The 27,796-nt window shown below is 32.6% G+C and overlaps 1 protein-coding gene across 1 annotated transcript; it reads left to right on the forward strand.

Moving 5' to 3' along the window:
* On the forward strand, nt 1-27,624 carry LOC127698195 (neuroglobin-like). The gene is made up of 3 exons (XM_052201551.1): nt 1-317; nt 15,138-15,375; nt 27,071-27,624. Exons 1-3 carry the CDS (start codon nt 154-156, stop codon nt 27,242-27,244), a joined length of 576 nt encoding a protein of 191 aa, XP_052057511.1. The 5' UTR covers nt 1-153; the 3' UTR covers nt 27,245-27,624.
* The last annotated feature ends 172 nt before the right edge of the window (nt 27,625-27,796 follow it).

Below are 27,796 nucleotides of genomic sequence, written 5' to 3' on the forward strand. Positions count from 1 at the left end.
ACATTGTTTGAATCTGATTTGCAACGATAACGTACAACATTGTAATTATGGATGGAAAAAACAGCTAATCCGTCAATGAAAACTTCTGTTTTATTAGAAGTGATAGATAATGGATATTTGAAGCGATAAGATAATGTTAACTTATTTGTTAAAATGGGAAATAATATTGTGAACTGTCCCTCTGTACCAAATGGAGGCGGAGGTAGAGGAGGACAACTGAGCACGTATTTAACACTACATCAGATTCACCAAATTCAGGACACGTGGGATCTAATCAAGGATGACTTGGGAAAATTAGGAGTCATAGTTTTCATGAGGTAAAATTCATGATTTCATTTTACTTTTTACCAATGTTTCTATATTTTAACTGCTCTGATTTTCGTATTTACAATTCCCTTTTTTTCTGTTACATTTTCAAAACAATGTTGCTGTAAAATTTCTATCAAAATATCTCGTTTTCAACAGTAGTTATTTATTGTTCGGTATCTTTTACATCGTGGAACATAACGATAAATACAATATCAGGAAAAAGCTATTTGTAATTTAATTGTTTTCGCTGTCCAATGATTTTACTATCCTCGTACCCTTCAGGTGCGATAACCTGGCTCAAGCGTATGGCGATCACTATTTAGGAAAGTCAAAGGAGAAACTGCATGTAAAATCAAAATTATTAGAAAACAGTAACAATTTGAGAAAAAAATCCAGTGACAAATTTGTACAGAATTCTACTACTTATGTCATTTTGTTGAATTTAATAAAAAAAAAAAAGCAAAATAGTTTAAACCGGGAGAAAAATAAATTTGGTAAACTCCAATATATCGCAGTTCTAGTGTTGCAAAAGTTGACCTTAGATGGATTTGACAATTTATTATGCCCTTTTTGGTCATATATCTCTTCGACTGTTCTTCTACATCCTTGACTTTCAAATATTCGGCTTTGAGCGTTCCTGAGGAAAGCAAATCCAGAAAAAGCTCTTCGGACGCATGAAATTTATACTTGTTGTTTTCATTTTTTGTAAGTAAAAGAAATATATACTTGTTGATGAAACTTAAGCATATTCGTATCTCTTATTAATTTTAATCTAATTTCATTGAAAGATTATGTTCTTATACATGTTATATCATATCTGAAATAAAGGAAATCAATGGCAGTCACGAGGATAATAGTTTGCACTGACAGCAGAGTTTCTGATTCTTTTAACATAAAAAGGGAGAAATATAACAACAAAAAGCTTATTCCGGTTAACAAATCAATTATTGATTTCATAAAATTCACAAGAAGTTAATCCAAATTATTCAGAGAAGCTATTTCAAGTATACTGACGGACTTACCACTACGGAAGTGTTTAACGACATTGACTGGCTATAAAGCCCTCGCACGATCGGCTCGGTACCCTGAGGGCGCTTTATGAGCATTTAGATATGTTTTTGTTGTCGAAAAAATGGTCAAGCAGGAGGCGGCTATTTTGGTTTTAGCCCGTTGACCACGTTGATGTTATACTGGTCCATGAGTCGCAGACGTAGTACTAGATGATAACAGGAAGCCTGTTTAGATCTGTTATGTCCCATACCCAACACCCAAATACAAGGTATCTGTACGCCAGTCGGGAAAACGCTCCCCAGTCCACAATGGTTTTTGAATGCAGTTCCTCTTAAATAAAAAGGGTTTTGGTGTGTAACGCCAAATGAAAACGACTGGATAAACAGTCTTATTAATAACTAAAGATAGAATAAAGATCATAAAGATAGAACGACATCCTCCAATTTCTAGATATTACAAGAACATTATGTTGACCGTCCAGGCTGCCTTGCTTCTCTCAAGTTATTTAAGATCATATTTCGCAATATACAATATATATATCAGTGTTAAAACAAACTCAAACAAGTTCACGGTGAGTTGTATACAAATTGAAGTTTTAACAGTTAGTAAAACAAATATGACATTTTTTTGAATATCTAAAATACCACACGCGCAATCCGTATTTTCTTACTGTAGGAAAATTTTCATATTAAATTTTGTCAGTTTACAACATTAAACAAACAAATAATGTGTACTCAGACTACATAAATGATTAATTGAAAGGTATAGCTTCAGCTGTCCGTGATAGTATGTGTGTGTGTACTTCTGCAAAAAACGCCAAAGTGTTGCAGTTCAGAAAAAAATATTGACCTCGAGTTCTTCCTTGTGCATTGCAAAGTTGTAATTGTCAATCATGTGCAACTTTTTGAGTATCAAAAGGAAAAATAATAGGGATTATTTGGCACTAAAGTAATGCTTACTGTGAGAGAAAAAAAGACATCTTGAGGTTCGGGATTTAGATGGAACATTATATGGACATGCCGCCTTTTAAGGATTTTTTTGCTTTTCCCACTCTTCGTAAAACGAAATAAATATTAAAATCTAAAACTACAACGTTTTAATAGTTTTTGAATTTTAAAGTTGCTTCGAAACTGAAGCGAAAGGCAATTGCTACATCAAAGTTGTTTACAGTCTCCTTGCATTTGGCACATTGACTGGTAATTGAACGTTTAAAGAATTATTATTCACGACTGGTTTGAATTAAACTAATTTAAACGCTGTTGTCATTGACTATATTTCAATGTAACAAACAGTTTCTAAACGCTCAAGAGATAATACTTAAAACTGTCAACGACATGAAGGAGTGTATTCATGTCCTTGAACATTGTTAACTTAAATCATTCACTCTAAATTTCCATGTTTGAAGGTGACATTCTAGAAATAATAAAAAAAAATATGTGCGATATTAGTACTTTTTTATTCTGTTTTAGAAATTGTAGTCAGATGGTGGAATGGCCATCTTCATATCGAACTGTATTATAGTATCCATGTCATTTAACATCAAATTAATGAAAATTTTGAAGCCTTTCTCAATTCTCAAGAAAATATTTTCAGGTGTTTCAAAATTATATTTACTACACACAGCAGTTATTCATAAATGAATAAAAAATATATATTTTACCCATACTGTGATATTCCTAAAGGTTAAAATATCATTCCAATACACAGTGTATAGTCGTTATCTAACAGTTGTATATGAGAGAGAGAGAGAGAGAGAGAGAGAGAGAGAGAGAGAGAGAGAGAGAGATCTTTTATACGTCTAAAATCTGCACAAATGTATTTCAAAACTGAACATAATGTGTTTTAAACCAACCAAAAATATTTCAAAAAAACTATGTTGTTTACACGTCTTTACAGCCGGGTACCATTAATGTGCCTATTAACTAAATCTGGGTTACTGCATCTTCTGTTGTCTTCCAATTGATTTTGGGACGGAAACTTCCTCGAAAGCACTGACATGAATGGATTGCAAGGAAACTTTTAGAGAATTTTCATTATTTAATGACATGGTTCTTTTTTTTCAGTTTTCGGAATGATTTCCTTTAAAACTAAGAATTTACCAAAGCACAATAGTGAGTTTTTTTTCTAATTGATGTGTCATTATTTTGAAGATAACGTGTTATTTTTTCACAGAACACAAAATATCAAAATGTCAATTATTTTTTTAGTATTCATTTTTGATGTCACGAAAACGATCTTCTATTGAGATCGCATGATACAGATTGCTAAACTTAATTCTATATGACAAACACTTATTAAATGCGTCCGTGCCAATCATATAAAAGCTATACAAATATCATCTGAACCTGATAGTTCCGTTTGTAAGTGAAATCTCCGCTAACAATATATTCTCTATCATCACGCTACTTCTATAGGTATGTCTTTCATATCTTCATTGATGAACATCAGGAATCAGCAACACGAAGTGTTGATTAAACTTTGTATTGATTACAGACACTAATATGTAAGGGAATTATACCGTAATTATCTTAATAATTTAGTTTTAGATGAAGGACGACTGGTAACAATTCGCACAGTGACATTCCAAATGTTCATCCGTGTTTATTATTAGATAAAATCATAATTTGCAAGTGGATCACGATTTTCTAGAAGACTGTCATCTGAACTGAATCTAACCCTTCTATCAATTGACGTAGTGAGTTTATTAAACAATTACTGTAATGAAAATACTTCTGGGAATGTCTGTTTTAATGTTATTTCGTCCGGGTTTTTTAACATATTTCTGTCAATGTATTGCAAAGCGACGACGATGATTGGCTTACTCCTTCGTGAATACGAACGATTTACTTGCTCCCTCATGGATACGAATTGTTGGTTTTCTCCCTTAGGATACATATCAAATAATTGAAAACTTAAATGCTTGTGTCATTTGACCTTTGTGCAGTTCTATTAATGTTGGCAGTCATGTATGCCGACGAAGGACATGCTTGTCCGCAGAGAGGTTAACTAAGATATTAAAGTTCTACATTCATTTAGTTCAAAATTAGTTTAGTTGTACGGTTATCCCTTTTCTTTGAAGAAACAATTAGTTTCGATGATTCTTAATCATGAAGATAATCTAATTAAGAAATGTAGGTTGATTAATATCTAAACCCTTTCTATTCTTTCCTGGTTTTACAACTGTGTGTCTTCATTCATTCTGAAACTCAAGACAGAAATAGTCTTTATAAATATGATCTCATGATCTGTGTTGTGTTCTTTATACAGGAATTACAATATTCTGCTTCGATGCATATATACAGCTCTTGTAACAAAACAAATATTTTCATTTTGGCACATTGAAATCTCGCAGAATGATATTTTAAACTGTCTTATTAAAGTTTTGTGTGTTTGTTGGTGTTTAACACAATCTTTAGCGACATTGCCTTTATCATTGCGGCCAGTTTTTCTTGGCGGAGGTAGCCGAAGAGAACCACTTTCATTCGACCGGAAAAACTGTAATCCTTGTCAATTAGATTTGGAGTCGAACGATAATTACTTAGAGGACAACCACCTGATTTTCGGGGAAGTCTGAAATGAGTATCCTGGCATTGTTAGGACTGAAAATAAATATTCTGCCAAATAAAAAATACGAAAATAAATAAGCTGGCTGAGCAAAAGGTGAAAATGAATATCCTGTCTGCCAAAAAAACGTTCATCGCATTTCCCCCATTCAACGCAAAATGCAGGAAACAGCTGTGTTTTTAAGTGAAAATAAATTTTCGCGCGGCGAAACCACTGAAAAAATAAGCATGTGTAGCAACAGATGAAAATGAATAGTCAACCCACAACAATTCCTCAAGCCCCTCTCCGATTATCAAATGATCGTCCCCTTATGTAATGAGAAAAATGTAAAAGAGAGGTAGCATAATAGAAATATCGCATTGCATATCCACAACTAAATCCAAGTAGCAAAATGCATCAACTTTTATATATGACACACTAAGCCGAAAGTTTAAAAAAAAATATAAAGTCGTCTCTTTAAAGTTTTTATTAGATTTTGGACTTTCATTTATTTTTGACTTGAGCACCATTGAAGAGACATTAAAAATGCGCATCTGATGCAGTAAAATTACTACCATTAATGTTTGTTAACCTTTAAAGCTATAATGAAAATATTATGAGAGATCACATTGAAGCAAATATTATTGAACTAACTATTACTGTTCTTGATTTGTACCCTTGATTTTCATGAAGTTACTCATATTCATTGAGTTTTTTCTATTACTTTAATGATGCCTAATACTCTTCTAGAAATAAAACACAAAACTGATTACGTATCAAAGACGCTTGATGTATCTGTGTTATTGATGTGTTTATTATTAGTCCAAAGCAGACAAGGAAGACATTCCTATATTCCTGTGAAAATTGCAAATTTCAACAAAAAAACGATATTAACTGTAGAAAACTATTTGGATAAGTAGATTTTGCATGCAAACTACTCGGAAATTGGTTTAAGACACATTTTGCGTGAAAAAGGACGATGATCTTTGAATCGTAAGTCTTCTTTCTTCTAAGATTATAGTCAGGATAGATGATTGTGTTATTATCTGCAATATTTATTTGGTGTCTATCCTTCAATCTTTTCAGAAATTAGATTGGCAATACACATAATAATGATCAGCAAGATAGTTGTTATGTCTTTATTAAATAATTGAATTATCACAAGGTTCTTGAACAAGATTTAATCTTGTTTCCACTGATTAAAATACAAAACAAACATATTTTTTCCCTACAAGTTACAATCGAAAAGAATACTGTATATGCGTAAAGTATTTTCTTTTTCAAAACATTTTTAAATACATTTAAAAAAAATTCCAAGTTAATCTTTATCTAATCTTTATTGTTAGCAATGCTTACCATTTTGAAAATTAATTTGTTGAAAAAAATGTTTGCTGACGAAATAACAATTTTAGTTAATGTGCTAGAAGAAGTGGTGAGTAATGAGTACACTGGACAAAAAGGGCTTGGCAGAAAGGATAAAACATATTGCATTACACCAGATTCATAACAGACTACCTTAAATACTTTTTTGTTGGGTCCTCTAATGTGCAAAGAACACAGGATTATCTCTACACATAGCTTGAGTTTATCGTCCCGAGTCAAAACTGACCTACCTGCATATTTATACATTCTGCACTGCCATCATCAAACTAGCACTGGAGTTAAGACTGAACTTTCACATTTCTTTGCCTCATATGCCCTTTCAAGCTCACAATTTAGATATAAAGTCTAGTTTGAATCATTAGATATGCAATTTAAATTGCCGGAGGTAAATTGTAAAATCAAAGAGGGCTCTTCAATATGAATAAACGGAGATGTAGGATTTAATTCAACGAAACAGCACTTTATATCATCTGAACAATAATTCCAGTTTTAAGATCGAATCAGCTAACTTTATTTTGATCGTAGTAAATACGTCGTGTGTATCCATTGTAAATTAAACACTACATTATAATTCGGTAGAATCTACAACTGGGACCAAGGGATTGAAGGGTGGAACATTTGAACGGAGAGTTACTGAGATTTTGTTTTAGAATATGTAACTCAGTAATTGCGGGTTCTCTTTAGTCGATTCCTTGTATTTTCTGTCCTTTTGTTAGAATTATTTGTCTGCTTAGTGCCGATCTTGTGTCTACAAACACATTTAACTCCACCACATTCTGTATATGCCAGTCTACTAGTCAGGAGCCTGTAACAGAGTGGTTGATGTTGGTTGCTGTCTGTCATATTTGTTTTACGTTTGTTAACTTAAACATTAATCAGGCCGTTGGTTTTTCTTTTTTGAATTATTTCACGGTTTGTCGTCAATCAGGGACCTTGTATATCTTTCTATACGGTACATGGTGTGCTCATTGATAACTACAGACCTTTTCAATGGAGAGTAAAATAGTCTTTATACGTGGAGGGGGCCTGACATCCTATAAATATCGGGCAACTGAATTTGATCGGACTTGACAGTGTGTTTATGCATCCCGTACGCGCAAACGAATAGCATCCTCATCACTAGTCTAACTGTTGGGCAAGAAAAGTCCATGTGAAAACATTTGTATACCACAGTTTACCATGGGGTCCCTTATAGTGATGCAAAAATAACCAAAGAAAGCTAACATATTATCTGTACCTACTACAGAAAGATGTAAATGATACAAAAGGGGAATTAAAAACAATAAGTCAAATAAAAATAGACCAAACCATGGTAGAAAAGATAAACAAACAATAGGCCACAAAAACAGACCAAACCATGTTCGAAAAGATACACAAACAATAGTCCATAAAAAAAACCAAACCATGGTGTAAAATATATACAAACAATATGCCACAAAAACAGACTAAACCATGGTCGAAAAGATATACAAGCAATTGTCCACAAAAACAGACCATACCATGGTCGAAAAGATATACAAACAATAGTCCCAAAACAAACCAAACCATGGTCTAAGAGATATACAAACAATAATCCACAAAAACAGACCAAACCATGGTCGAAAAAATGTACAAACAATAGTCCACAAAAACAGACCAAACCATGGTCAAAAAAATATACAAACAATAGTCCACAAAATCAGACCAAACCATGGTCGAAAAGATATACAAACGATAGTCCACAAAACAGACCATACCATGGTCGAAAAGATATACAAAAAATAGTCCACAAAACAGACCAAACCATGGTCTAAGAGATATACAAACAATAGTCCACAAAAACAGACTAAACCATGGTCGACAAGATATACAATTAATAGTCCACAAAAACAGACCAAACCATGGTCTAAGAGATATACAAACAATAGTCCACTAAAACTAAAGAAAATATCGAGCAACATGAACCCAATAAAAAACGGAGAGATGTCTCAGGTCCTCCGAAAGGATACGCAATTTCTGTTCCACTAGTGGTATCCGTAGTGTTTTTTTAATTGGAAGTAAAAGTTCGATACATAGTAAAATTCGGTGAATCCAGGAAAAGAGGACATGAATGTGGCTTCAAAGTGGTGTCATTGACCTTGTCATTTCTAATCCTTGGTTCAATGGCTTCAGAAAACTTTTTATCGAGGAAATTGTTTAAATATGTATAGAGTTTTAGTCATTCTTATAGTTAGCTTGGTTTGATCTTATATGGTTATTTTGGGATTAAAATACTTCAGAATATGATTTCTTGTTGGCTTTTAAAAGAAGCTCTTGTAAGCACCGTTGGCGTGAAAAGACTTGTATACCACAGTTTACCATGGGGTCCCTAATAGTGATGCAAACACCGAGAAAAGTTTACATACACATGTTATCTATACCGACTATAGAAAGAGATAGATGATGACATTTAATTTGTAATTACATTTTTTTCATAATTGTTTTAATTGAAAATTAAAATTATACACTGAATCTAGAACAAAATATTAGTGTATACTGATTGAATCAATTAAAACATAATTACTTAAAAATTTGTGTTATAACAACTCTGAAGATTTACAAGAAAATATATTTTCTTTTTCTTAACAGTTATTAGCTCATCCTCAAGTTGAATTGGACAACAAAAAGGTTATTAGAGACTTAAGGGTAATCGTTAGAAACATATGCTAACATTTCTAGCAAACCTATTTAACTTTGACTTTAGTTCACTTTTAAACAAGAAACATAAAGGTTCAAACTTCAAAGCAATTAAGGAGTGTGTATATTCAATCTTATTTTAAAGATTTTTGTAAACTACATCAATAAATGTATAGTTTAAGGTTAAAAGTGCACTTAAATAATATTTTCTATCATAAAAAAGAAATCGTTTCAAAGAATGTTGTCTATTTCTATTTTAAATCGTCCAATGTCTTCCACTGATGTTTAAGAATACATTGTAAATCATTTCCGGCCAAATACATCCAATATGTTCATTAATTTGTACAATTATGTAGTAGGAAATAGAATTTTAAATACTACAACGGATTTGATCCTTTTGTCAAAAGGTTTGCCCAGAGTTCTACTAAAATGTGTGAGCTTTTACAGCAACAGCATTATTCTGAGGTACAGATGCTACATAATTAGAATGGACTGCCTGCTAATTGCTTTCCTTTATAACTCACCTGACCAAAATTCATAGTGCGAATTTCTTCGTCCATTGTCCGTTGTAAACTTCTGTAAAATATCCTCTGGGTAGTTGGAAACCAAAATTTTGCCATACTCATTCTACTGGATGCCTTATTTCAAATATTCTTTTGGATGTCGTATTTCAAAAAAACTATCTATTGATGAAACCAACGAACTAACTATGACCCTCTCTTTTATCAGTATACGTAGAGTTTAGAGGTTAAACAAGCAAAATGGTCTTTTCTGGTTTTTTCTTGTAAACATGTCGTTATCATTTTCACATGAATTTCGTTTAAAACGAATGTCCATTGTTTTGACCTTATTTTGGTATTTGTTATTAAAACGTCATTTTTCTACAAAGTATTGGTTCTATTTGCAAATACTGAGCAAATAATTGGTGTATGCGGAAAATTCTTCAATGGGAAATCATTTTGCAGATGTTTTTTTCTTGTTATTTTACAGAGCATGGTGTTCCTTTCTCTATTGAAAAGATAAAATGGTTGTCGGGTGTTTAAAAAGTCAGCTAGTATTTAAAAGTTCAAAGGTGCAAATATTCAAATTTGAATGAAATGTTCTTTTGTAAAACAAATTAACAAAAGCACGATGGCACAGAACTGCTGTCATTCGTAGTTGTTCTTTTCACTGATGTTTGAACCAGATTACGCATAAGATTTTTATATAATTTGTCTTTGGTTTATTTGTCTATGGTATATTTTGTGCCCTGTATAACACAGAAGTCATTAGTATTAATGAAATGCCCCTATTATACAAGCTAGGTATTTCAAAAGATATAACTAATTTGTAAGGTCTCGTCTAAGTGTTTTTTTTTTTCCAATTCAAAATAAAATCGTTTTTCCGAACTGCTAAGATTTCAGTAAATGTCTAAAATAAATTAATTGACGTTGTGATGTAGGATTTTCCACTGAGATTGGTATTAATCTAAAGAATACAGATTTTCTACATTTGGTATTCCTTTCTAAAAATTAAAAAAAAATATGAATAGAATTATTTATCTGGTTTCGTTTTTCAACTGTTTAACCATTGTGTTCCTTGACGAGATAATTGTTGCAATTTACGATGGAAACCCCATGGGCATGTAAGTGAATGACAGTTTTGTAATGGATCCGTAACGGTAAAGTCGATATTGCAATTCAAGTTATGAAAAGATCCATTTTGTGGTTTTTAAAAGGTCGTTTTTTGTAAACATTTCAAATATCAGCGACGTTTAACTTAACTTGAAAAATTTGTGTCACACATTGTTAAAAATCTATCACCATTTTGAAAGTGTGTGTCTATGTGTGTAATATTTTTCAAAATGTTGTAGTGTTCAATTACCAGATTACCACTTTTATGAAAATATTAAATGCTAACTATTTCACGGTTGCCAAGTGGATGGAATCTAGTGAAATCATAAAATAAAAGTGCTATTATATACCCCTATACATTGCTATGGAAGACAATTTTGAGAGAATGTTGCAAATATTTTTTGAGAGAATGTTGCAAATATTTTTGCATGATTCTGTAAAAGATTGCATTGGAGAGTATTAGGAAAAAAACTTATTAATTAACAATACAAGGACAATACATAAATACTCGTTTTTTATAGTATTTTTAGATGAAAAAAGTAAAATAACAAAAATACCGAACTCAAAGGAAAATTTAAACGGAAAGTCCCTTATCAAATGGTAAAATCAAAAGTTCAAACACATCAAATGAATGGAAAACAACTGTCATATTCCTGACTTGGTACAGGCATTTCCTCATGTATGTAGAAAATGGTGAATTAAACCTGGTTTTATAGCTATGATTTTCTAATTTATTTTTTTAAAAAAATATAATCATAACTTTTCCAAATATATAAAAAGTGCAATTATGGGTCACCTTTGGACGTCCTCTGTGAAACAGATATTCTATAACGGTTAACCAACTCGTGGTGGTGTCCGTAACATTTTCGAATGGATGTATTTCAGAAGTATACCACTTGGAACCCTTGGTGTAATACCTCAATTATAGCAGTAATCCCATTAAAGACGTTATAATAGGAATCCAGATTCTTGAATATCGTACCAACTGGGCGATAAATACTCCATATGCAGGCGCTTCTGCTCGAATGTTTCTTCATAGAAATAGAAAGTTCACAGTTGGGAAGCTGAAATCATCTCTTTTGTCGTAAAGTTTTGTTCTTAACCGACCCTCGTTGTTAATCGTCAATTTTTTAGATGTAATTCAAGCAAATCTTATGGTCATCATGTACTCAAATGAACATGCAACTGAAGATTCATAGTAAATAAATTTGTAGCTTGAATTATATATTGAGAATATTGTATGTGACCTGTTAAGATTTTAATTTAAGATATTGCTTAAATATTCCAGTCTTACAATTATATTTTATAATTGGTTCTAAAATACCATATTTTTTTCAGCCCATTCACAGTGTAAATATAACAAGTAATCTTCTTCATTATGGTAGTATTTCGTAGATGTTCATGAGCGATTATACAGACTTTAAGAACATGCAACTGAAGATTCATAATGAATAAATTTGTAGCTTGAATTATATAATATTGTATGAAATGCCTCCTTACAGATATTGTATGAAACGCCTCGTTACAGATATTGAAGTATTTGAGGCAATCCCATAATACAATTAATGAAACATATTTCTTGTTAATTGCAGAAAGAACGTTCTCAAATTTACTATCATGCTTCATAAAAAAATCCTCATTAAAACGCAACCAAATTTTTCTTTTACACAGGCAAACAATTAAATCAATCCCCTCGGCTGGGTGTTACTACAACATCTCTAACTTCGGAGAGACTTCTAGATTGATAGGTGCATATCTGTATTATCATAAAGCCAATGCATAACATCAGCATTGAGATAACAACAACATCGTAGACATGACAGTAAATGAATTTACATTAAATAAGTGATTTTGAATTTGAAATGTTTTTTCAAATAATTTTCTTAAAGCCCATAATTATGTGGAGTAACGTGCACTTCAAATCTACGCTTAACCTGAATTAAGTGATTGAGATCCACATGAAAAAAATTCCTTCAAAGCTGGAAAGTACAATTGGATTTTAAAGTTCTTATTTGTGCTAAATACTTTGTGTAAATTATTACAATGCATCATCTATTTAGTAAGCAATTGCGCGATTCATGCAAATCTATATTATACTTTTTAATGAGAAATATTCATTGTAGCGCGATCATGTTAAACCGTTTCATTTACATTTTGACTATCAGACCCTTTTGTAGACTAAATATTCAACATTTCTTATTTCCTTTTGTGTACTGCTGATATTAAACAAGTTCCGGGTGTTATCGGGTGCGGTTGTAATTTATGTGATTTTTTTTTAATGCAATCATGTGATGGCTTTGTCGTTTTACTTAAAATGAATAACAGGACATGTGAGTGATACATGTAAGTCAATGAGTCAGAAACGCAACAGCAAAAAAAACAAAAAAAACTAGAGGCTCTCAAGAGCCTGTGTCGCTCACCTGTATTTACTGATGCTTTGGAAATCATGTAAATAAGGTTAAAATCATAATTAATAGTATTAGATATTAGATATTATAATGATATCTAAGATAATAACAAAAAACTGCAAAATTTCTGTAAAATTACTAACTTAGGGGCAGCAACCCAATAACGGGTTGCTGGATTCGTCCGAAAATTTCAGGGCAGATAAATCTAAATCTGATGAACAATTTTGCCACCTATCAGATTTGCTCTAAATGCTTTAGTTTCAGAGATATAAACAAAAAACTGCATTTTACCCCCATGTTCTATTTTTAACCAAGTCGGCCATGATGGTTGGAAGGCGGGGTCATCGGACATATTTTTTAAACTAAATACCCTAATGATGATTTTGGCCAAGTATGGTTAAATGTGTCTCAGTAGTTTCAGAGAAGAAGATTTTTGTAGAAGATTACAAAAATTTACGAAAAATTGTTAAAAATTGACTATAAAGGGCAATAACTCCTAAAGAGGTCGACTGACAATTTTGGCCATGACGACTTATTTGTAGATCTTACTTTGCTGAACATTATTGCTGTTTATAGTTTATCTCTATCTATAATAATATTCAAGATAATAACCAAAAACTGCAAAATTTCCTTAAAATTTCCAATTCAGGGGCAGCAACTCAACAACAGGTTGTCAGTTTGTCTGAAAATTTCAGGGCAGATAGATCTTGACCTGATAATCAGTTTTACCCTGTCAGATTTACTCTAAATGCTTTGGTTTCAGAGATATAAGCGAAAATCTACATTTTACCCCTATGTTCTAATTTTAGCCATGGCGGCCATCTTGGTTGGTTGGCGGGGTCATCGGACTCATTTTTTTAACTAAATACCCTAATGATGATTGTGGCCAAGTTTGGTTAAATTTGGCCCAGTGGTTTCAGAGGAGAAGATTTTTGTAAAAAGCTAACGACGACGACGACGACGGACGACGGACGCCAAGTGATGAGAAAAGCTCACTTGGCCCTTTGGGCCAGGTGAGCTAAAAAAAAAACTCACGAAACAGTCCTATTTCAGAAATACAACAAAATTTGGGAATTCCAGTTGTCCGTGTCTATTTTTTTTTAAATATTGGATCAGCCACCAAGAAATTTTGCATATATTCGAACAAAAAATAATTGAAAATAATGAAATAAATAATTGCTCCTCCTTAAACATTTGTACACCTACCAGGGTCAACTTCTTATCAGTGACGTTGGAAATACGAAACTTCCGTTATTTATTTATGTGTTTTTTAATTCAACGTTGCATCATTGTAAATATTAAAACATCGTTCGACCTTTAACCAACCAATTTCATTAAACCCAGGCAATTTTAATAGGTGACAAAGCAGTTCTTTTTGATCTCAAATATATATTCATTTGTTATATTTACCTGTGTTTGAGGGTTACTAATTAATTTCTTAAAACATATTATTATGCTGCATATCAAAATGCCAGATTTTGATTGGTTAATACGAAGTAGATGATTTACTCTGTCCCATGGTAAATTCTCTATTACCCTTCACGGAGACGCTTGATCAGGTGTGCGCTTTATTAAATACGAATGGTTTTTATGTACAAGACGTCATAGTTTATTACTTTGAATTTGAAAATTTAATAGACAGTAAAAACAGAACATTCAGTATAACAAATTGAATAACACATACCTGAGAGGGTGATAGAGCAGATTGTTACCCCTCGAAAAGACATTGTCAACCTTGGCTTCGCCGCGGTTGAAAATGTTTTTTCGGGGCATCAATCTGCTCTATCACCCTCTCAGCTATGTTTTATTTATATATTATAACCCAAAGAACAAGTCTACAAGATATTGTTATTGTATCATTATATAAGAGAACAACTGCATGTATTTACATGGATAAAGACTCTGTCGTCTTATTTTAACCATGCATGGAAGTATTATAGTCAATATAATACTTCCATGTTTCATCGGATTTGCAAGATTAATTAAAAAAAATCTGTCAAATTTTTCCGATCACTGTAGTTCAAAATTCATGAAAAATTTCTGAATTTTTTTGGTTTAGATGAAATACTCCTCTTACCTACAGGAAAAGTGATTTTTTTTATCAAAATTAATATTCTGTCATTATGCAAAATCACCCGCAAAGCTAACGTTTGATTTTTTTTTACCTCAAGTTTTTGTAATTGTCTGCTGATATTGTCTTTTGTTTTTTTTGTAGATTTTTCGAAACTGAACCTGATGTTAAATCCTTATTTCCTAAAATTGTGCGCATGAACAACGAAAATCAGTTGGAATGGGAAATAGACAAGGATATGTTACAAAAACACGCTATATCTGTGATGGAAGGACTAGGGGCAGCAGTAGAGAGTTTAGATGAATCAGATTTTTTAAATAATGTTATGGTGTCAATAGGACAAACACATGTGAAAAGGCACATCAAACCACAAATGTTGAAGGTGAGTCTACAGTTATACATATTGAGTTAAGTATAGAAACATTCTTCACGTATTTAGGTTCTTTATATACATCCCTGGATTTCAAATTTGTACGTAAATCCCGAAGAGCGCTTCGGACGCACGAAATTATTCAAAAGTACAAAAACAAAAATTCCGAACTTCAAGTAAAAATTCAAAACGGAAAGTCCTTTAACAAATTGCCAAATCAAAAGCTCAAAATACATCAAACGAATGGAAAATAACTGTCATATTCCCGACTTGGTACAGACATTCCTTATGCAGAAAATGATGGATTAAACCTGGTTTTATAGCTAGCTAGCAATTATGTATGACAGCCGCATAGAATTCCATTATATTGACAACAATTTATGAGCAAAACAAACAGACGTAATAGGTAAAAATGTCAAAAATTGGGGTACAGCAGTCAACATTGTGTTATAATCTTAATCACTATAAAAACAAACAACTATGTCAACCAAGAAAAACAAAATGGCATATAGACACTCTATAGACAAAGCACATAAGCTAAAATGAAAGACAAGAATACAAAAAATGACCATAGCACAATAACACAATGGCGGGATGTATAAATACCGAGCCACGCCAAAAGGATATTACCAAAAATGGACTAAACAGTAAGATTAAAAATGTACAAAGACAAATAAAAAGAACACTATAACATGTAATTAGGATGATAAACAACGTCAGTACCTATAATCTAATAATAGACCATCATGTATTATTTGTGATACGGAATATTTATCAACAAGGTCTTGGTATCTTCCGATGAACTTAGAAAAAGGACGAGACGTTCTTTGAAATAACCCTGGTTCATCAACTTTCTGCTCAGACACTTGTGACGTTTTAAAAAGTGTGAGAGGCAGCTGCAATCTCTTGAAAACCGAATGAGTTGGGAAATGTATATCCCATATGCAGGTGAAGTTGGTATATTGCTGCTAAGGTGGAGGGAGGAAATTTAAATCGTCTCGTTTGTCAAAAATTCTGGCACTGAGATGACCACTTATGTCGTTAAATAAAGCATTATTATCAAACAAAGTATAAACAAATTATGGTGTTAGCCCTATATAACCATGGGATATTCGACGGAGATCAGAACGTCTGGCATAAAGTTGTCACATGTTTAGACGTATATAATAAAATTTGATGTGACGGTGTCCTATAGCCATGTCCCCCATGCCAATCTTTCCGGGGGGGAAACTGAATCGATCCAGTTTTTCCCCAGGACAAATTGGCATTATTCCAGTTTTCCCCCTCAGCGTGATTTGGGGGGGGGGGGGGGGGGGGGGGCAAAATCAGGCCTATTTTTCAATTTTAGTTGCACGAGGAGAAGGTCATTTTCTCCCTCTTGTAGTAACATCGGCGACGTCAGTTTGAAATCAATTATCATTAAAGGATGGAACTATTCTTTTCATTCACACCATTATCGTATCATTATACATTCAATATGAGATGATTGACTTATACTGTATATATATTAAGCATAGTCTGATGTGGTGATCACATCACTTCTCCTCCGTTGGTATGTGTTACGTGACTTTCTGTAGTAGGTCGTACGGTCCAATGGTCAACCCATGTTCTAGTTCATTGAACATGACGAAGCCAACATTTAGAAGGAATTTTGTCGGATTGTAACAGTTGTTGTAGGAATGTTTGAAACATATGATATGCCCTTGGATATTATTCTTTAAATATTTTTCAAGATCGCCCAGATATGACTGCTTATTATAGGAAGGGTCTTATCTCATTAGATGTACTGAAATCAATTGATGTCTTGTTTGCTTGTTGCATTAGGTAATATTGTGCGGTCTTCGTACCATGGCCCCATATCCATTCCATTTCACCCGCAAGAGAACGGAATTGCACATCAGCGTAACATGACTGAATAAAACCATGAAATATAAGTGTGATTTTCATGTCAGCCATCCCCCAAGGGTGACCTGGAAATAGAAATATGGCTACTACAGGTCTTCCTCCGACCGGCAGTAAAACCCTTGCCAAAGAGGGGCGTCCGTTTGGTTGTGCAGGATGTACAAGTACGCAGCTACGTCTGGTCAGATTAGGGACGTTAAGTCCGATACCTCGTGTAGAGAGAGTGCCACGCTCTCTGCACGTTAAGAACCCTTGCAACAGCTCTTTTAGGGGTCCTGTTACAAGGCAAAAGTTCTGTCCTAATCCAATTTACCCTCATTTTTCAGTGGCAATCTAAATTTTCCCGACATTCATCCCGGACGGCCTGTATTACAGGACCTACCTATTGTATGTATTGTTGATTTGTTCTGGTCCTTAACATGCTAAAAATATTAGCCACTGGGCGTTATTAAGCAACCAACAATCATTAAATCATTCATGTCAGTCATACGATATGTTCGGATTTGTAGACAGAGTCAATGTATGAATGCAAACGGTACCCCTGTAACAAAATATAGGTGCCTCACATCCATTCCTTGACCCTAGACCTTTAAAGTGAGACGCGTGTCGACTAAAAACACAGTTTGTACCAAACATTTTATCTATGCAACTCAAGCCGGAAAACAGATTATTTCATCATTCCAGAGATCAATCATTTCTAAAGAAAATACGGAAATTATATGCAATAAATGGCAGTGCAATTTTGATGGTCATACATTGTAGGGGAAAAGTGGCTATTTGTATACGTATTGCTAATTTTTCGCGCGGGAAGAATGGCAAAGATCCAAAATTTCCCCGGTGAAAAAATGACATCATGCCAGTTCTTCCCCCGGGAGAAAACTGTCATGGGAGGAAAATGGCTATATAACAATGGCATGGTAATTATATTATCATCCTTTACGATAGACAAAACATAGCTGATCTGGTACACCATCTACTACTTGCCGCTATACAACATGTAATGTGTTACAACACGAGATAAAGCCAACGAGGAAAGACATTACTCGACTAGCTAATGAAAGCAATATTTGATATAGCCTACTTTGTCATGTAGTCTAGGGCGCTGGACAAAGTGCAGGAGGTGTTGTCATGTCACAGAAGCAGGGGTTCGAATCCCGCTTAGGAAAGAACAAAAATTAGCTATCGCAAATTTGTAGATCTAGCATTGTTGGACTAAATTTTTAGACGAAGTATATATAAATTATGCTGTTAGACCTGTATAACCATGGGTTATCCGATGGAAAAAGTCTGTCACATAATTAGACGTGTATATATTGGAGTAACATATGCGCAAACATTGGTAAAGTAAAATTTGCTACATATTGGTTATTTAGTTGTGTGTTGCTGAAGTTAAAAAAAAAACATTTAATAGAATTGTATTTAAAGACTATCAAGTTTAATTATACCAACTTTTTATTATTATTGTACAAATAAAATGTCTGATCTGGAGAATTTATATCAATTGGCTTAAAGAACGAATCATTCGTTATGTTTGTTGTAACTTATCTAGAAGAATAACAATATAACTACGATGTATAACATCGCTGTATAACAGTGGAATACATTTGTCAGAAGAATAGAACTCCTGAAAGAATTATTAAATCGAGCTGATAGTATAGTTTTTTCAACTAGACATGATGACACAAAAACCGTACCTAGTACGAAAAGCTTTTGTCATACGGTCTCAGGTCAGTTGCGTGTACAATGTGTTCGAGTCAAAAATGGTTTAAGATCCACAACTACCTCGTTCATAAGATGCCATTGTGTTTAAATAGTAAAAAATTGTCACAGTCCTACCAGTCTTACACGACTTGATTGATTGATTGTTGCTTACTTAACGTCTCGAAGTACAGGAATTGACATATAAAAATGTCAGCATAGTATGTCATTTACTCACAAACATTCCTACCGAGGACAAAACGATTTCAGGTTAATTCTAAAGAAAATACGGAAATAATATGCAATATATAAATTAGAAAAATTGGCAATACGTATACATATAACCACTTTTCCCCTACACTATATAACCATCAAAATTGCACTGCCATTTACTACATATCACTATGTTACAATTGTGAAACAATCAGCTACTACTTCAAGCATTGTAAAATCAAAATACCTACAATATTATCAACATAAATCGACAGATAATCTTATCAAGCATGAATTATTTCATGCAAACTGTCTCTGAGCATTAGTGTCTAAAATGATGGACGGACCGATGACGACCATTACTACGTCCCCGCGGCGCGCGTCGGGGGACAATTGTCAGTTATAAACATGAATAAAAATAACATCATATGAAACACAGACTAAATGTACTACTATAAATCTAACATTATATCGTAATATTTTCTAAGGTTTCATGAAACTAACAACTGTTTGAAAAAACAAAAGGAGTTGGTGTATTCTTGGTTATGTTTCTTTAAGAATAAACATAAAAATACTCTAGAATATCACGAATAGATTCTTCTTCTTCTTTTTCATTGTTAAAAAAATATGTGTATTTTATTTTCCTTTGAGAAATATTTCAGAATGACCAAATATCATGCAAGATACTGGAAATCACTTCATCGGTTTTTTTCTTCCGTCTTTCTTTTCATATAAATAGCTAATCAAGAAAGTTATGCAATATTTCAATGAAAAAAATGTTGAATCATTACGAAAATCAAAAGTACAAAAATGCAGCTTAAATCCATGTGATCTTGTTTGGTTTAAGTGAGGGAAGACATTGATTTCTAAAGTCAAAGATAAAGTTTTTATAGTATACTTTCCTGTAAAGTATGAAAACAGAGGCAATGCGATTACCACCTTCGTAAAAAAAGATCAATACTGTGTCTGGAATTGCGTCGTATTTATGAATCAAATTTATACATGCATTGCATAAGGAGATAGATAAAAAAAAATATGGTAAAAATAAGTAATATGGGGCACAATATGTATAATGTTGAAAAGTGCAGCATTTTATATATATTTCAAAAGTAACAAAAAACTATATTTACAAAGTCACAAAACATTTTGTTTACAAAATCGCAAAACATTATATTCACAAAGTTACAAATCACAATATTTCACAAGGTCATTCAGTTCAAATGAAGAAGATGGGATGCTGAGTAAGAGTAGTCTATCGCGTTAATGAGTCCTTGTTGGTATCTGTCTTTTAGTAGTTGGAATCTGGTGTCTATAACTCTGTATCGTCGTCTTTTTGGTGGGCTGGCTCCTCCTGCTGCATACTGGATAATGAATGGTACATTCTGTTAATTCCTGGGTCTTCTTGAGTAACTCGATGATCTCATAGATGTTAGGGTAGGCATGTTGGAGTCTCTTCTTAATTTTGATGTGCCATCCTTCCAGGTGGTTGGTGGTGCGGGGTCCTTGTGGTTCCAAAAAAAAAATCCAAGATCCTTCAACCCAAAACTCTGTCACGTAATCAGTAAATGGTGGTGTTGCGGGTATGTTGTCTCTTCACCAAATGTCTTCTAAAGTTGTATGTCAAACAAGGTGGGGTGGAACGAGAGATACTATTGTGGCTCTCGTATAAGTCGTAGGATTACTTCATTCATTTTTTGTATAGTATGACTGTAATCCACATTTTTGGGCCTTTCGACATATACACTTAGTCTGGGTAAAGTAGAAGAAGCAGCCTTCCAATGTTACCCCTGGGAACACTGTCCGTGCTACGTTGTTAGTTGCTGTCTCGTTATCGATAACTACTGTTTCTGGTTGAAGTTGTAACTGATATAGTTGAGCGGTGTAACGTAAAAAAGGTGAATGAACAAAAATAATTTTAAATGACACTTATTTTATTCTTAAGTTTTATTATTCTACTTTTTACATTTTTTTCAGAATGTACCAACAATTTAAATATTTTGTCGACAACGTTTTTATATATATATTTTTTTAATATTTGTCAAATTCAATACATTTTCCTGGTAAATTTATGAATGTATTTGCACATTTTCCTTGATTTAATAGTAAAATTAAGTATCTTTTATAAAATTTTACAAGTGAAATAAAGGTAAAAAGTATGACTTTTATTCAGAAATAAACTATAATTGTTAAAACAACAAAACACCTTATGTTTATATAAACAATTAAATGTGGGCAAACCAGGATGACACCATTCTCTACTACTAGTTTTAATGATGACCCGAGGAGGTAAACTTCATATTCTTACATTACCAAAAAATTGTATCAAGGAATTGTATATTACAGTCCACATAGAAATAATCAAAATTGTGAAAAGATTGAAGGCCCTTCAAATGCTAATTCAATATTCACTGAACACATGTAGTGGTAGTTACAAAATGCAAATTGTAAGATTCTAAAATTAATTAAAGTTGTAGCGGTTCATGACTCTCTCTGCTATAGCTAAAAGTTCTAGTTTATTAGATTGACATAACCCTTATGAATCATTTTTTGAATTATCAAAACAACAATTTAATCTTGTAAGTATTCACAGCTCAGTTCTCGGTGTAATAGAATGAGAGTTTAATTAGCTAATGTCTACAAATGTATTTATGTGATGTTTGATCTCAAAAACGTCAGACAATTTAATGTAAGTAGAGTGTTAATTAGTTTCTTAAATATATTTGTTACAAAAGAATGTAAGGATTCTCTAACCATACACTTTTCATCTTGTTTAAATATTCCTTCAGAGAATAACATGTGTCAAAACTTTTCAATCCTGTCAATGTTAACTAATGCAATGACCACGAGCTGTCTAACAGCATAAAGCAGAAAATAAGAGTTTTGAATGACTTGGAGAAAACTTAAACTTGAAGTCTGGTAAACGCCGTTGCCACATTTATTAACAGTAAAATCACCTTTGGTATGACGATTTTTTTCTAATAGTCTACTGGCCATAACACTTCACTCATTATTATGTTTTGTGATGTCTATATTTGTCATTTCCACTTTTTCAAAATCATTTAGTAACGCTTTAGATATCTGACGATCAAATCACTGCCCGATTTGTCAGCACTTCAATTCATTTTGTAATTTCCGAGATGTATTCTAATTGTGCTAGAGATGTAAGCAATGTTTAAACAACCGGCATAATATCAATATTGATTGTATCAATATCTAAATGTATTTAATACACATAAGATTTAAACAAAACTTAATGGATATAATATATCTCATATTTCAACAAGACTCATATGTTCCTATCCTATCTCCATAACAAATATGTTGTTGTGTTCCCGTAGACAAAACCCCCAAAATAAACAAATAAATCCATTAAACTGCTAGTGGATTAAGGCATTGACAGTTCACTTAGACGGTCAATATATAAACATACATTTTACTCCCACAAAATCCTGAACAATCAAAGGTCGGTTTTTGTTTGTTTGGAACTTCAACCAAAGATGAAGATCTAGCTCTACCTCCACACTGCTCAGTACCAATATTACATAAGTGTTCTTATAAGCAAAGCCTGGAAAATTTCATGAAACCTGTTTCCAAACTATTAAATTTATATTTTATCAGTATTTTACTTCAGGCAGCATAAATCGATTATGACATGTATGAAGACAAATCAAGGTAACGAACAAAAACTGAGAGAATCGAATGAACTCTAACTAGACATGGTGCGTTAACTGGGTAAACGTCTCACGCTATGTATGCATCATCCGCCGTGTAAATCCACACTCAACATGTCACAATCGGGAATAGGACACACTCTGTAAAATGACCTGCTTATGCTAATGAAGTCTGTATAGTGTGAACATGCATGAGTGTCCCGTATCAATTGGGTAATCCTGTATGTATTAGATGTAGGCTTCTCATAAACGCCCATCAAACATGGGATGACTTCATCTGATTCACATAGAAGTAATAAATAGTTATTTTATCTTTTCTCTTGTTCTTAAAAGAGTAATTTGTTTTGATAAAACAGGAATAGTGGCATTATCTCAAATTTTCCAGATGCAATAACCCTTTCAGAAGATGTGTCATAGTTCTGGATTTAGAATGAAATCTTTATTGTGTCTATTTTTCTGTCATCAAATTGATAATATCATCACTGCTTTTATATGGCTATATAAATACCTGTACTATCTTGTCTTTTTCTGGATTAATTACCAAAACCTGAACTTTTTGCTGATAAATGATAACACTTCTATGTAAATAATTTTGTGTCTAACCACCAGCTGAGGACATTTCTCCTCGGCGTAAAACTTTTGTTGGAAAATAGACACTTTGAACTATTTTTTTTACATTACTACCTATTGTGTTTATAAACGGATATGACTTTGATGTTCCAAAAAAAATCCATCTTGATAGAATAGTAAATTTTCTGAAATTGTTATATCTATAGTGCCTTTGATTATGTTTATACATATGGTACAAATGTATTTATAGACACAGTAAATATAGAGATGTTTAATGGATATAGCAGACTGTTCGGTTATTGAACTATAACATACAAATTCTTCATGCGTCTTGTAAACTTGGATTTTGATTCTTGCATGTGAAATATCTTACTCGTATAATACAAGGTTGTCACTTGAAATCAAATGTTTATACAAGTATACCACAACTTCCTAATAGCTACAAAGACTAAAGAAATACATAGCAGAAGCCATATCTCGTATATTATTTTATTTAGTTTGAATAATTACTTCATTTAATCATGTATTTTCATGTGTCACTTTCAGAACTACTGTGTAATTACTCTTTACAATTGAAAAATCACCAACAATCCACTTTGATATGATTGTTTGTAGAACATTGATACGGCTTCTGTAATTTTTCACTAGAAGTACGTATTTTATGTACAAATCATGAGAGTAAGGCAAGATGTTCTTTACAAACACATTAATAAGGTAGATGATATATAAGGGAAAGGACAAATAAGAGTCAACAGGAGTTTACCTATGTTCAAAACTCGTTTGACATACATGGAGTATAAAGCTAAGTCTTCACCTTAGACTATTCTTCGCCTTTTATCCCAGTTGACCAGCTTTACAAACCTACCAATTGGATTTATTTTTTATTTGTTCTCATCCTAAATATGCATGATAAATTTACCACAAGACTTTAAGCCAACAACAATATATCTTTCTCACTGTCTCATACAACCAATTGAGGCAATAGAGCAAACAGCTTTATGATTGTTCATTTTTTGACTACCCACCAGGAGACGGTATTAAAGAGTTAAGAAATTAAGACAGCAAAGCTTTCAACTGTCATCGGTTTTACCGTGAACCATGCGTAAAACATCCGCCTTATAACTTACGTTTTTCATCCGTGGTAAGAACAAAAATCAGAAAAATCAAAGACACCAGGATTATAATTTTGTACGCTATACGTGCGTTTCGTCTACACAAGACTCATCAGTGACGCTCGAATCATAACAAAAACAGACGGTGCTATTTTACCTGTAAATGATTAGCTTTAAAAAGGCACCTGGGACAGTGGTAAACACTAAAACATAAGAATAAACTGTACAAATCAGTTTCAAAGGGCTTGGCTCATCAGATCTGTATTTAAAACAAAAGCAACTAACCAAAAAAGACAAAAGACACAAAATACCGATCTAAGAGTACTCCCAGTTCCTAAAAGATTGTTTAAGTCCTAATTTAACAAATTCCAAAAAAACATTTACTCCAAGACTCAAATGTGTTTGACAGCATTTTTATTATTCAATACGTTTTTGCCGAGAGTATCAACACAATTCTCAAACTCGACTGATCGATGTGATAAGTTATCATCAAAATTGACGTGTAAAGAGAAATTTGATTCATTCCGATTAAAACACAGACTAATTTCAGAGACTGCATTCTTGAATATTGACCCGTTAGTTTGACATTTCCTTAATACTGTAATTGGAAAATAGAATGCAAGAGCTAACTAAAATAATTTTCCACAATAAAGTGTAGGTCTTCTTCGACAGATACAGAAACACTTGCGTTATGTGGAGACTGCCGAAAACAGGAAGTTTGAAAGATTTCTCGGATCTAGTTCAAACTTAAATTTACATATACACAGACGTCAATGCCATTCTAGTATTCCACAACGGACAAAACCTTTAACTACGATTTAAAACCAACACTACCATTAACATGTGACGGATTTAATTTGTGTAGATCGGTGAAATACCAGAAGGTTATGTATAGAACAACGTACACTGTTCAGAAAACCACTTACCTCTATGATATGGATAACAGACAAGACAAAAACACAGACACAAAAAAAAAACAATTGCAAACGATACGTGTCAATATATGCTCACCAGGCAAGTGCCAAGTATTTAACCTGTTAATATGAATTCATGGCGAACTACATTCTAATCTCTCCATGTAGTTTCATAGAGAAACGTTTAAAACAGTGCAAAAGAACACGATTTTTTTAAATGCCCAAAGTAAATTTAAACATTCACTCTTCTAACTATATATAAGCGAACTGATAAACAATTAAAATACCAGACGGATTGATTGAACATGAACAGTATAATCATAATCTTTATCATTAAGTCTATTCATTCAAATGAGTTGAAGGACACTTCCTAAACATGTCTGATTAATAAATGATATTACCGTCAAAAGATTTGTTTGAAATATACTTTTTTACCAATGTGTGCTATCATTTTCTCTGTTGTAAATAATTACTGTTTTTGGGTTTTTTTTATTCATATTTGTATGGTTTTTTTTTATAAAGCAAACTAATAAATGTAAACTCATTAAGAAACCTCGATGAATCAACACAATCAAGGACAGATCATTCAATAATAAGAAAGGATTAGTCATCCCGTTGCAAATTGCATATTACAAACATTAAATATAAAATGTTTTTATTGTTTAATCATACAAAAAATATACGAGTTTTAAACAAATGAATATTGCAAAAATATTGGTATGCCCCAGCCAATTTGAATCTTTTACTTTGATATATTATGTTATAAACTACAGACACGGTAAAGCATTTATACTCAGTAAAAGAGTTAGGAATATAACGAGGGAAAAGGGGGGGGGGGGGGCAATCAAAAAACATATTTCAAAGAAATAACCGCCACGAGACAAAAAACGAAGTTAAATAACAGTTCACAAAACAATGCACAGAAAAGTAAAGTTTGGGAAAAAAGTAACTCATAAAAACTTTGGGTCTTCTTCGTGAGCTGCGTAAAGGTAAGCAGTTTTTATAATCAGATCACAAATTTTGAGTTCGGATTTTTGTTCTGAAAGTTCAGAAATATTGTTCTGTGTATATGTTGTGTACAAGATGCAAGTTTGTACAAATTATAATTTGTACAGGGTTTTTGTACAAGTTATAAGTTTTTTGACACATACCTTTTTGCACCAGGTGATAAAAGTTTACATTCTAAAATTTATCAGCTTAATGTCTTAAATTCAAATTTATACACTTCAACTTAACATTTAGTGCTATTCTCCTTGTCCTAAAACTGGAAATAAGGACACCTGAATGGTTTAAATTCTATTTTTATTTTTCTCCTTATACCAAAATCATATCCATAAAAAGTAATTTTGTGTTGATATAATGTTTTTTGTATCAATGCTCAGTATTAGACTGCATCATGTAGTCATGGAAATATGACAGAAATATGTGAAACAAAAGACTGTGTGCTTGTATCATGCATTTGTGTTAAGCGGTTCATAAAACACTGATAACTTGTACAAAAATTCTGTACAAATTATAATTTGTACAACATTACAATTTGTACACAACATATATATGTCTAAAGATATTTTCGAAATTTCAAAAAGATACTTCAAGATAAGTTATTATTGTTTTCATTCTATTTTAGAGGTTATGGCCTTCATTAAACCATGGCTTAAAAGAATCACTGGATGACAAATATACAAAAGAAGTAAATGAAGCTTGGAAAAAATTATACATGTACATTTGTTATCACATGAAAAGGGGGATGGAAAATCCAGATATGGACTTAGAAGGTTATAGTGTGTATGCAGACCGGTGAAATAGGACTAAGATGGTGTTTGTGTAGTAAAAGTGAACAGTGCTGTATATTTAATTCATTTAAAACAATTTTACGAACATAAGTGTCATGAGCTCTTTAGAAAAGTTTTCAATATATTTGCATTTTAAATATATCTGTCCATGTTAAATAAATTATGGAATTAAACTCTCCAGCATAGTAGTTTATCATTCCGTCTTTAACTTTAAGTTGGGTATTTTTTCTGTTGAAGTAGTTACATTAATATCCAATTTAATTGTTTTTTTGTGTTTTGTGGCTAAGAACAAGTTTAGACATATTGGTGCTTTGTCTGTGAAAATAATTCCACGGAGTCATTTAGATAAAGTAAACAGAATATTTGATTTAACATAATGATCGTTTTATTCGAATACTGCCATGAAATATGAAATACCATATATTCTATTCTTTCATGTTTTATTCATTATTCTAGTTTGATGGAAATGAAATCAGAGTTTTGGGACAGCCTGAAGTGCAACACCATTTATAACAATACATTTACCGTAAAGTGACAGGATAAATAAAGTAGTGTCAGTG

The sequence above is a fragment of the Mytilus californianus genome, unplaced genomic scaffold (genome assembly GCF_021869535.1).
Source record: "Mytilus californianus isolate M0D057914Y unplaced genomic scaffold, xbMytCali1.0.p SCAF_4, whole genome shotgun sequence".
NCBI classification, from domain to species: domain Eukaryota; kingdom Metazoa; phylum Mollusca; class Bivalvia; order Mytilida; family Mytilidae; genus Mytilus; species Mytilus californianus.

What these genes read in the sequence shown, in the direction of transcription:
- LOC127698195 (XM_052201551.1), top strand. Translation starts at nt 154, where the DNA reads ATGGGAAATAATATTGTGAACTGTCCCTCTGTACCAAATGGAGGCGGA. An exon ending in GGAGTCATAGTTTTCATGAG is followed by an intron (nt 318 to 15,137) that starts GTAAAATTCATG and finishes TTTTTTTTGTAG; the next exon opens with ATTTTTCGAAACTGAACCTG. An exon ending in TCAAACCACAAATGTTGAAG is followed by an intron (nt 15,376 to 27,070) that starts GTGAGTCTACAG and finishes ATTCTATTTTAG; the next exon opens with AGGTTATGGCCTTCATTAAA.